This window comes from Budorcas taxicolor, chromosome 11 (assembly GCF_023091745.1).
Source record: "Budorcas taxicolor isolate Tak-1 chromosome 11, Takin1.1, whole genome shotgun sequence".
Taxonomy (NCBI): Eukaryota; Metazoa; Chordata; class Mammalia; order Artiodactyla; family Bovidae; genus Budorcas; species Budorcas taxicolor.
The window spans coordinates 126,375,886-126,389,093 of record NC_068920.1 but is presented as its reverse complement, the minus strand read 5'-3'; the positions used below and the strand labels follow the sequence as shown (position 1 = coordinate 126,389,093).

Here is a 13,208-nt window from a genome sequence, read left to right as displayed (position 1 = left end):
TAAAGCTCCTAACCTTTAGGCCAATGGGTCTTATTAGTCTTTTAACACACGATAGCATATATTTACATGCTACATGCTATTGAAATAATGGGATTATATGCTACCTGTAATTTCACTTTACCTGTAGCAGTTTGCCCCATACATGCAGGACGTTCTCTGGACCTTGTTTTCTTCAGAACCATTTGGAACTGAATCGGTTGCCTTCGCCTGCACACATTCAGGACTGGGTGTATTAGAGCTGGACTCAGGATGAGATTTTTGAGGCTCATCACAGAAAGACTTGCTCAGGGTACTGGAACAACTCTCAGAACAACTTCTCGCCATGCTGTCTTCATTTGAACTTCCCTTAGTGATGATTTTATGTTCAGAAACCTTACCAAGTGCCTCTACTGGGATTTCGCTTCTCTGTGGATTAGTCTTAGTGTTATTTACCTCTGTGTTATGTAACATGGCTGCAGAAAATGACTGTGGCATTTCCTATAAGAAAATCAGGAAATAAATAATAAATAAAGCATGTTTCAAAGGAAATGTGTAAGTTTAAGCATAATTGCATGAAACTGTAAGATTCATGTAATATGTATGTTTTAAAACTTTAAGATCCGTATTTTAAAGTTATTAAAAATATCACTATGTCTCTAGTTTAATAACTTTGAAATAATCTACTGTTATTAGAAAAGGAATTTACAGCTATGTCAAACCTTTACAATCATGTCAAACATTCAGTGAAAAATAACCAAAAAAATAATGAAACATGAGAAAATTCAACATTTGCTCATTTGAATATAATCTTTCCCCCCAAACCTATCTGGCTCTTAAATTTCCTGTTCAACAATGTGCCACACTCTTCTGCACTGTTCTTATAATTTCTTATAAGTTACTGTAATACTTTATTTCTACCCTCTAAATCAAGATTTTTCCTCCTTCAGCTAAATGATGAAATTGATCCTCCTTCACAGAAAAATTCACATGAAAGCTATCTTATGACCAACTTAGAAAATAAGATTCCTTTGAAGTGGTATGTATAACAGTTTCAGTTTAACGAATTAAAGGTATTTTGAATCAAGTAAGTATTCTCATTAGCATTACAGAACCTTTTTAATATGTACTTACCACAAGTACAAAGAGTAAGCCTAGTCTGTCTTATCCTATTAAAAATGACCTAATTACTTATACTTCCTGTGCAGTGGAGACATTGCTCAGATAAACTCCAGTCCTCATGGTAAGGATGTGATGAAAACAGATACACACGAATGCTCACCCCCACATGTAACAAGAACTCATGTATGCTGGCTGTCTTCTGGAAAAAGCTGGTTTTAATTTTATTTGATATCCAGCAGCTCAAATTTCTTGAAGATATTATCAACATGACTTTTTTAGACTAATTCCTTAGGTGTTTCCATAGTTTTTTTCTTTTTTAAGAAACACAGTAAGCCAACTTTCAAATGTTATCCAAACTGACTAAAGACCTTGCAAAAAGAACCTAGATCAAATCATGGTTCTTGAATAGTAATAGATAACCAGGTGGAGCTGGCCCTCAGTTGATGGCATTCATACCACATCCTGCCAGCATATACACTCTTTCCCCCAAGCTGCTCAAGGACACCCCAATCTCATCTCCCTTTTCTACTACTACTACTACTAAGTCGCGTCAGTCGTGGCCGACTCTGTGCGACCCCATAGACGGCAGCCCACCAGGCTCCCCCATCCCTAGGATTCTCCAGGCCAGAACACTGGAGTGGGGTGCCATTGCCTTCTCCAATGCATGAAAGAGAACAGTGAAAGTGAAGTTGCTCAGCCGTGTCCGACTCTTAGTGACCCCATGGACTGCAGCCCACCAGGCTCCTCCATCCATGGATTTTCCAGGCAAGAGGACTGGAGTGGGGTGCCATCGCCTTCTCCGCTCCCTTTACTATAGGACCCCAACTAGTCAGGACCTACTGTGGGGTGGAAACAGAGCAATCCTGACCCACCTCCTTATCCGCAGTCCTCGACTGGCTCAACTCTCACCAATTTTCTTTTTCTCTGTTCGTGTAGTAATGGGATAAGTGAGCAAATCTTTCTTGGCTAAGCAGGGCCAGTAAAATTTCAGTCTCTTGTTCCTGTTGGCATCTCAGAACTCCACAATAAATGCTGTCAGAGCACATCTCTTCTCTTGATTTTTGAAAGGGAGAAAATAACTTCTTCCATCAAACACAGCGCTCTCCCAAATCTTACAACCTTCTTTTGTCTCAGTTCTCTAAGTATAGAGCCTGTGGGAAGGGACAGTGAATTTCTCATCCCTTTCAAAAGATCCCATAGGAAAAAGCCTAGCTCTCACTGCTGGGGGCTCCTTTCAAATATGAGATGCTTACAGTTAGTACTTCTGCCCCAGGTGTTGGGCCTCAGCAACAGTTTGGGGACAACAAGGAAAAATATCCCACTCCTGTCATATTTATTATAGGGGAAAAATGGACACAGCTAGGAAAGGGTTAAATAAAGGAGACTACTTTCTTACCACAAAACACTGGGAAGAGATTGAAAAGAATTAGGTAGACATCTCTATATATATCTCGCTAAGGATTTTTAAAATTAAAATATATATACATTATATACAAACACACACACCCACACACTATGATTCCATCTAGGTTGTAAAAAAAAAATTCTCTATGTATCTATTTGAGTACTTACCTATGTAAATCCAAATGAAAAGATTTAGAAGGGCATAAACCAATATATCAGTATGCAACGAGATTGAAGGAAAAGGCGAATCAAGATTTTCATTTTACTTTAACATGCATCTGAATTCATTTTTGACAACAAGCATCTACTATATTGCCATTTAAAAAAATGAAAAGCAAACTAAGAAACACAATAAAAGATATGAAGTATAAAGCATCATATTTCAACTCTCTCTACTTCTATGAAATGTAAAGAAGGATTTATTTTTTTAATATCTTTACAAGGAATATGTTTAACATGTTAATTTATTCCAAAAGAAAAAGGAGTAATAAAGTCACAGATATCAATACTATATGGATCAGGAGTTCTCAAATATTTTAAGAGGCATAAAAGCTGGAATTCATAATGTTCATTATGGAACTCCATGAAATATTGATATTCAGTAGGCCCTTGGCATTCAAGAATTTAACATTTGTGGTTTCAATTATTCATAAATGGTCCCAAAAATCCATTACATGCAGTAATTTGTAAGTTTGCTGAGACATAAATTCGTACTATGCCAGTTAAAAAGCTCATGAGCCAGAGCAAGTCACTGAACTGGCAAATTAAAGAAGAGGAAAGATGGAGGGTGCTCTGTACTTGGAAGAAGTAGGGGAAGGCAGAGAGCTCCATATTTTATTTTGTATCTGAGACCCACATGGCTTATGTCCCAGATTACATGAAAATGTGAAGAATAAAGTATAGGAGGCTAGAGATTCATGAAAGAGGCAGATATCCTACACTCTCTATAAAAATACATGCTACAGACCTCAGGAATTGAGGAGCATGGAGCTGGTGGAAGGTGACCTTGGTGCTTGAAGTTGGCTAAAATGTGTTATATTAAGGCTATTTGGGCTTCCTAGGTGGCTCAGTGGTTAAAAAAAAAAAAAAAATCTGCCTGCCAATACAAGAGACGTGGGTTCGATCCCTGGGTCAAGAAGATCCCTTGAAGAAGGAAATGGCAGTTCATTCCAGTAATCTTGCCTGGGAATCCATGGACAGAGGAGCCTGGCAGGCTACAGTACAAGGGGTCACAAAAGAGTCAGAAACAACTTAGTGACTGAACAACAAACTTAACAACAAGGCTATTAAAGTAGCCTGTTAAGTTCCTCCAATAAGTCCTCCCTTATTCCTCAACTCTCTGAAGGTTTCTTTTTTTTTTCCCAGCTTGTGGGATATTAGCTCCCAGACCAGGGATTGAACCTGGGCCCACAGCAGTGACAGCACTGAGTTTTAACCACCAGGGAAGTGGTGGTGAGTCTAGACCACCAGAGAATTCCCCATCTGAAGTTCTAATATACTTCAAAGGAGCGAATAAAGAACTTCCCCTGAAACAAGGTCAGTGAAGCAATTTGCTGTTGTCTCCAAGCTGCCCTTAGAAAGAATGTTTGTGCTAATAAACTGTCTTAAAAGTCCTGCATCAACCCATTAGTTCCCACAGGTTAAGGACTAAAAACTTCTAAACTCCAGCCTTAAGTTCACTCTTGAACTTCAAACTCATTCATGGCATACATGAACCATGAACTTCCAGATGTTCAAGCTGGATTTAGAAAAGGCAGAGGAACCAGGGATCCAATTGCCAGCATCCTCTGGATCATTGAAAAAGCAAGAGAGTTCCTTGCTTTTATCTACTGCTGCTTTATTGACTATGCCAAGGCCTTTGACTGTGTGGATCACAATAAACTGTGGAAAATTCTGAAAGAGATGGAAACACCGGACCACCTGACTTGCCTCCTGAGAAGTCTGTATGCAGGTCAAGAAGCAACACTTAGAACTGGACATGGAACAACAGACTGGTTCCAAATAGGAAAAGGAGTACCTCAAGGCTATATATTGTCACCCTGCTTATTTAACTTACACGCAGAGTATATCATGAGAAACGCTGGGCTGGAAGAAACACAAGCTGGAATCAAGCTTACCAGGAGAAATATCAATAACCTCAGATATGCAGATGACACCACAACCTACGGCAGAAAACAAAGAACTAAAGAACTTCTTGATGAAAGTGAAAGAGGAGAGTGAAAAAGTTGGCTAAAACTCAACATTCAGAAAACTAAGATCATGGCATCTGGTCCCATCACTTCATGGGAAATAGATGGGGAAACAGTGGAAACAGTAGCTGATTTTATTTTGGGGGGCTCTAAAATCACTGCAGATGGTGACTGCAGCCATGAAATTAAAAGATGCTTGCTCCTTGGAAGAAAAATCATGACAAACATAGACAGCATATTAGAAAGCAGAGATATTACTCGGCCAACAAAGGTCCATCTAGTCAAAGCTATGGTTTTTCCAGTAGTCATGTATGGATGTGAGAGTTGGACTATAAAGAAAGCTGAGTGCCAAAGAATTGATGCTTTTGAACTGTGGTGTTGGAGGAGACTCTTGAGAGTCCCTTGGACTGCGAGGAGTGCCAATCAGTCCATCTTAAAGGAAATCAGTCCTGAATACTCATTGGAAGAACTGATGCTGAAGCTGAAACTCCAATACTTAGGCCACGTGATGTAAAGAACTGAATCATTGGAAAAGACCCTGATGCTGGGAAAGATTGAAAGCGGGAGGAGAAGGGGACGACAGAAGATGAGATGGTTGAATGGCATCACCCACTCAATGGACATGAGTTTGAGTAAACTCCGGGATTTGGTGATGGACAGGGAGGCCTAGAGTGCTGCAATCCATGGGATCGCAAAGAGTTGGACACGACTGAGTGACTGAACTGAACTGAATTGAACTGAGTACCATTACTTCATGGCTAACAGGTGGGGAAAAAGTGGAAACAGTGACATTAGCAACTGAACAATAACAACAGCTAGACATTTCTTCCTCAATGTTCTATACACCTCACACTCAAAATCTCAAATTCGAAATCCTCCCTCTGTATTCTGTACCATAGTTTTGGCCAATATAATCTATCCACTTGTTTTAGCCAAAAGATGGGGATAAATTTCTTGGATGACTATCTTTCATTTCTTCTTTACTCTCCCCAGATCTAAACAACAAGTGCTGCAGTGTGTTTCTTAAATATTTCTCTAATTCATGCCTATCATTCTTAATATTAGTGCCTCAGTCAGATTCTCTTCATGACAGTGTCAATGACCTTATCCCCCTGTTTTTAATCTTATTCTCTTCCAATCTATCCTTCGAAGAGCAGATAAGATTATCTCTGGCTGAAAACATTTCAAGGTCCTCCTTCAGTGAGTTTGTTCACACTCCCGGCTTCATCCTCATCTTGCCCTGCCGCCCAGCTCTGCACCAACAATGCTAAGAACAATTGTCCCCAGCATAGTCTTTGTACCCTCTCTGCTCTTATACCTGCTGCCTCATCTACCTGGGATGGATTCCTACACCTGGTTCATGCCCACTGCCCTTAGGATTGGCTCAGGGTCACTTCTTTCAAGAACCCCTCCCTCGAAGCTGGTTTATGGAGTCCTTCTCAGTTCAATTCAGTTCAGTCGCTCAGTCGTGTCCGACTCTTTGCGACCCCATGAATCACAGCATGCCAGACCTCCCTGTCCATCACCATCTCCCGGAGTTCACTCAGACTCACGTCCATCGAGTCAGTGATGCCATCCAGCCATCTCATCCTCTGTCGTCCCCTTCTCCTCCTGCCCCCAATCTCTCCCAGCATCAGAGTCTTTTCCAATGAGTCAACTCTTCGCATGAGGTGGCCAAAGTACTGGAGCTTCAGCTTTAGCATCATTCCTTCCAAAGAAATCCCAGGGCTGATCTCCTTCAGAATGGACTAGTTGGATCTCCTTGCAGTCCAAGAGACCCTCAAGAGTCTTCTCCAACACCACAGTTCAAAACCACCAATTCTTCAGCGTTCAGCTTTCTTCACAGTCCAACTCTCACATCCATACATGACCACAGGAAAAACCATAGCCTTGACTAGACAGACCTTAGTCGACAAAGTAATGTCTCTGCTTTTGAATATACTATCTAGGTTGGTCATAACTCTTCTTCCAAGGAGTAAGCGTCTTTTAATTTCATGGCTGCAGTCACCATCTGCAGTGATTTTGGAGCCCAAAAAAATAAAGTCTGACACTGTCTCTACTGTTTCCCCATCTATTTCCCATGAAGTGATGGGACCAGATGCCATGATCTTCGTTTTCTGAATGTTGAGCTTTAAGCCAACTTTTTCACTCTCCTCTTTCACCTTCATCAAGAGGCTTTTTAGCTCCTCTTCACTCTCTGCCCTAAGGGTGGTGTCATCTGCATATCTGAGGTTATTGAGATTTCTCCCGGCAATCTTGATTCCAGCTTGTGTTTCTTCCAGTCCAGCGTTTCTCATGATGTACTCTGCATAGAAGTTAAATAAGCAGGGTGACAATATACAGCCTTGACGTACTCCTTTTCCTATTTGGAACCAGTCTGTTGTTCCATGTCCAGTTCTAACTGTTGCTTCCTGACCTGCATACAGATTTCTCAAGAGGCAGGTTAGGCTCAAGACTGCCATAAAAATCAATGTGTTGTCACTTTATCTTAGGATTTGAATCATGTGCCCCACAAGACTATTTGCTCCTTATCAACTATGTCTTCTCCATCTTTATGCATTTAACCCCACATTCCAGCATACTGCCTTACATATAACAGGAAGACTGCTTACTGTAATGATTATTAGAATGGTCTTTGAGCTCAATAAATGGTTGTGGGTAATTTTTCAGCCATTGTTGTTAACCTGTATTACTACTATTTGCTTAATGAATGCTTATTAAATGAATGAATGAATAGATGTTTCTGTGGGACTGATCAGAGACATGTTATAAATGGTAAAACCCAAATAGCCAATCAGGAGCAAAGGATATAAGATTCCTTGATGTAGTAAACCAACATTAAGGAGCTCTGGGGATACAGTCTTAATGAAGAGAGAGCTATGTAAATAAGAGTTATATTCTTAACCTCTCCCGTTATTTTGGTCAGTCAAGGCAAGAATCTAGTGTACTGAAGACAAATGAAGATACTCTTAAAATATCACCTCCCTACCAGCTTTCAGGAATAAACAAACTATTTTTGGTAATGTTTCAAAGATTTTATTGAACATCTAGATCTTCTGATATTCTTGATAACTTAATTTTTTTTCTTTCTGAACAGCCTTGATTGCAGTCTTTACAGCTGGCAGAAAAGGCATGACCTTTCTTAAAAGTTTCACTTGTGATTATCAAACTTTATGTGTTGGTTTAAATACAGTAAGACATGTATACTACAGACTTTCTTCTGGAAAAAAAAATTTTCTCTTCTTAGGGAAAAAAAGGCAGTTATATTGCTATTGTAAAAAATCAATAAAAAGAAAACTCAATTAATAGAAGATGGAGCTCTCATGCCCTGCGATGATAGCAAAGCCCAACAAGAAGAAGACTCCTCTTTTTTCCTGGCAATGATTCAGCCAATAAAGGAGCCACAGACTCTTAGTTGACTATAGTCATGCCAACCTCCTTTTCCTCTCTCTAAGAGTTCACCTTCCCTTAAAGTGAGGGAGCTTGCAGCAGAGGCTTGCCAAGGTTCAGTTCAGTTCAGTCGCACAGTCGTGTCCGACTCTTTGCAACCCCATGAATCGCAGCACGCCAGGCCTCCCTGTCCATCACCAACTCCCGGAGTTCACTCAAACTCATGTCCATCAAGTCGGTGATGCCATCCAGCCATCTCATCCTCAGTCGTCCCCTTCTCCTCCTGCCCCCAATCCCTCCCAGCATCAGAGTCTTTGCAGTGAGTCAACTCTTCGCATGAGGTGGCCAAAGTATTAGAGTTTCAGCTTTAGCATCAGTCCTTCCAAAGGACACCCAGGACTGATCTCCTTTAGAATGGACTAGTTGGATCTCCTTGCAGTCCAAGGGACTCTCAAGAGTCTTCTCCAACACCACAGTTCAAAAGCATCAATTTTTCGGCACTCAGCTTTCTTCACAGGCCAACTCTCACATCCATACATGACTACTGGAAAAACCATAGCCTTGACTAGACAGACCTTTGTTGGCAATGTCTTTGCTTTTGAATATGCTATCTAGGTTGGTCATTACTTTCCTTCCAAGGAGGAAGCGTCTTAATTTCATGGCTGCAGTCACCATCTGCAGTGATTTTGGAGCCCAGAAAAATAAAGTCTGACATTGTTTCCACCGTTTCCCCATCTATTTTCCATGAAGTGATGGGACCAGATGCCATGATCTTCCTTTTCTGAATGTTGAGCTTTAAGCCAACTTTTTCACTCTCCTCTTTCACTTTCATCAAGAGGCTTTTTAGTTCTTCTTCACTTTCTGCCATAAGGGTGGTGTCATCTGCATATCTGAGGTTATTGATCTTTCTCCCAGCAAGCTTGTGCTTCTTCCACCCCAGCGTTTCTCATGATGTACTCTGCATAGAAGTTAAATAAGCAGGGTGACAATATACAGCCTTGATGGACTCCTTTTCCTATTTGGAACCAGTCTGTTGTTCCATGTTCAGTTCTAACTGTTGCTTCCTGACTTGCATACAGGTTTCTCAAGAGGCAGGTCAGGTGGTCTGGTATTCCCATCTCTTGAAGAATTTTCCACAGTCTATTGTGATCCACAGAGTCAAAGGCTTTGGCACAGTCAATAAAGCAGAAATAGATGTTTTTCTGTAACTCTTGCTTTTTCGATGATCCAGCAGATGTTGGCCATTTGATCTCTGGTTCCTCTGCCTTTTCTAAAATCAGCTTGAACATCTGGAAGTTCATGGTTCACATATTGCTGAGGCCTGGCGTGGAGAATTTTGAGCATTACTTTAATAGTGTGTGATATGAGTGCAATTGTGCCATCGTTTGAGCATTCTTTGGCATTGCCTTTCTTTGGGATTGGAATGAAAACCGACCTTTTCCAGTCCTGTGGCCACTGCTCAGTTTTCCAAATTTGCTGGCATATTGAGTGCAGCACTTTCATAGCATCATCTTTCAGGATTTGAAATAGCTGCACTGGAATTCCATCACCTACACTAGCTTTGTTCGTAGTGATGCTTTCTAAGACCCTCTTGACTTCACATTCCAGGATGTCTGGCTCTAGGTGAGTGATCACACCATCATGATTATCTTGGTCGTGAAGATCTTTTTTGTACAGTTCTTCTGTGATTCTTGCCACCTCTTCTTAATATCTTCTGCTTCTGTTAGGTCCCTACCATTTCTGTCCTTTATGAGCCCATCTTTGCATGAAATGCTCCCTTGGTATCTCTAATTTTCTTGAAGTGCTCTCTAGTCTTTCCCATTCTGTTGTTTTCCTCTATTTCTTTGCCAAAGTTAAAGACCTCAACTTGCTGATCCCAAATAAACCCATCTTTGCTGGAGAAATATCTGGAAGTCCACTTGTTTCAGGTCAACAGTTTGGTGGCCTATACAGGGATCAGAGAAGACCTTCAACAGCTCCAGGGCTGATGAGCAAACAGGTGCAGCATCCACCATCAAGTCCACTGTGATCACTGATTTTTCTCACAGATCCTAGAGTTTGAAGGTACATGTTTCTCTAGGATGTGAGCCCATACCCTCTTTGCATTTGAAGCTCTCTCGGCTTTGTTTGGAATCTACTTTGAGTTTTAATCCTCCAGGTTAAGGCCTTATTCTGCATGAGGGTACTCATTTGGCACTTTGGTCTGACTTTGAGATCAGACTGTTTCAACTGAAGCTGGCTAAGAAGCCTTTAACTTGGCTTCTCCAGGACCAAGTTATTTCTTTAGAATCGGCTGTTATTAGGCCTGCAAGTTGTTTGAGTTGTAAGCTGTTTGAATTGAGCTGTTTAAGTTGTAAATTGTTTAAGCTGCTTGAAAATTATTCTTTTATTATAGAAGAAAACCTCTGAGAAGATTCCAGTTACCTAAATATTTTCAGGTTACCTCACCCCCCATAATAGATATTTCAACTGATTCCATGCTTAAAAACTAGTCCTTCTTTTTGTGCATTTCCAACTAAATGGATCAACCTGACCAAAAGCAATTTAGAGTATCAATGGCCATTGTGGGAAACTTTTGAAATCCCCAAATTTAATTCTCTTAAAACCAAGATGGATTATAGTAGCTCAAAATTTTCCAGGACTGAATGGACTGATGATTTTGATTGATATTTTGAAGCTTCTCAATGTTATCAGAGGTTTAAAATTGCCTCTCTGAAAATGAGATTTTAAGATTAACTGAGGCAAATGATTAAAGAAAAACAGAATGTTTTCTGAAGCTCCAGGCTCTTCTTCCTTAGCTTCTTTTTCTGATTCCACATCTGGTGCCATCTTGCCTCTCGCTTAGCTCCTACACCTCTGGCACAATCTTCCTCTTCCCTTTGACACCTCCTCTCTACCCTCAATGACCCCACACTTATTTTCCTGCCAAACTTCCCGTTTTCTCTGAAACTCTCCCTACTCTCTTCTTCTGAAACTGCCAGAACCTATCCCTTTAAAATTAAGCCTTCTAAGAATACAGATGTTAACCTCTTCGTTTCTCATATTCCTTGGACTAAAGCTGAACTGTGAGCCATAGTCAAAGACTTTCCCAAAGTAACAGAAGATTCTCATTGATTTGCAGAGGAATTTAATATAGTTATTCAAACTTATCAACCTGGTTTCTGACTTATATCATCTAAGTTTATACTTGTCAGTGAAGACTGGGCCCAGCACTAGATAAAAACATCTAGTTGGGAAAATCTTGAAAGGTCTCTAGAATTACAGCTCAGCGACCAGATCACTAACTTATTATATGATCATGTGTGCATGCCCAGTCTTTTCCAACTCTTTGCGACTTCATGGACTATAGCTGGCCAGGCTCCTCCTTCCATGGGATTATTCCAGCAGGAATACTGGAGTGGGTTGCCATTTCCTACTCCAGGGGATCTTCCAAGTCCAGGGATCGAACCTGTGTTTCCTGCGGCTCCTGCATTGGCAGGTGGATTCTTTACTCCTGAGCCACCTGGGAAACCCATTATATGACCACACTTCAGCAATCATGAGGCAATTTCATCAGGTGATTTCTGTGGCTTTCCCAAAGCCTGTTGATTGGAACAGAATTCAGGCCTGCACACAAAAATCTGACAATCCTACTCATGACTATTACAATCAACTTCAGATTGTTTTAAAGGAAAATTCTACTCTTTCAGACGTTGATTCCACCTGGGTATCTATTAACCCAATGTTTATTAATGGGCTGAACTGGCTCCTGTCTTTTCTAGTAAAAAGGACCAGGATAGAATGGGAAACTATGTCCACTCCATATTTAGCTCATCTGGCAAGCCAGCTCACTCAAACTCTAGATGGATCACCCAAAAGGAAGACTACTATCTTCAAACCACCAACTAAAGACTCCAAACAAAACCAAAACCTTTCTGCTATTACTGCAAAGAACCAGGACATTTGAAAGGGACTGCTACAAATGTACTATTAAGTACTTCAGATGCCTTCAATCCTCTAATCAGCCTTTCCAACATCTGCCCAATTCTCAATGACAGGACGCTGAGAAACAACAGGGGCTCTTCCCAGTCTCCCCTCTCCATCAACCTGGAGAAACATTTCTCCAGATTGGGGACAAGTCTGTTCTAGTCCTAACTGACCCTGAAATCATACTCTCAGTGCTCAACCCCACTACTATAAAGCAGTCTGAACACAGCTCAGCTAGTGGGATTTCTAACGAGCCTCAAGAGGTTCCTGTCTCTGAACCTATTTCCTTTCACTTAGGCCCTTTGAGAGATGCATACCCTTTCTCTTAGTTCCTTGGCCTCCAACTCATTTATTAGGCTGAGACTTCTTAAAGAGGTATCATGCTGGAATTTCTTTTTCCCAAAAAGGGGAAACAATTCTAGAATTTGACAACAGTTATCAAAGTAACGAACCAGGTGAATGAAATGATCCTTTGACATCTTTTATTTGGTTTGCCTCTGATAGTACTAGAGCTAATACTGATTTGGAAATATTGATGACTTGTCTCTAGTGAATCAGTTACCATTCCCCTTATTGGTAAAATCTCCAGTTGATACTGGCAAAACTCACAGCACACATCCCAAGATTCAAATAGATCCCTCAAAAACCACTTAACCACACTTAATTAATATTCTATAAGAAAGAAAGCCCTGAAAGGCATAAAGACCATAAAAGAACATTATAAGGCTCAAGGTCTCATTAACCCTTACGCCAGCCAGGTGAACAAAACCTAGGGGCTGAGGGTGGAGGTTCCTCCAGGATCTCGGAGCAGTAAACAGCATTGTTATCCCTTGACACTCTGTTGTTCCTAATATCCATAATTACTAACATCCACTCCAGTTGATGAAGCTGACCAATATCTTTCTGCCCTCACTTAGGAAGGAAAGCAATTCATCTGGACAGTAATGACTCGGGGTTTTGCTGAGAATCCTTATTTCTTACAAATACTAAAGGCTGCTCTGGATCATGTAAGGTTCCCTAGAGGTTCTACTTTGTTGTAATATGTGTTTCATTTGCTTCTCAAACTTCCTCAGAAAAAGACAGTATCCACTTGCCAAAGTTTTTAGGAACAATAGGTCATCAAAGAAAAGTTACAGTTTACTTGAACCCAGGTTTGATATA

General features: G+C 40.7%; 1 protein-coding gene across 1 annotated transcript in view; it reads right to left on the bottom strand.

Annotated features, from left to right (window-relative positions):
* The window catches only part of APLF (aprataxin and PNKP like factor), a 97,813-nt gene that overhangs the window by 33,358 nt on the left and 51,247 nt on the right, over positions 1-13,208 (bottom strand). The window contains exon 7 of the mRNA XM_052649228.1: positions 122-477. Within this exon, the coding sequence (XP_052505188.1) occupies positions 122-477 (356 nt within the window). The remainder of the gene's footprint in view (positions 1-121; positions 478-13,208) is intronic.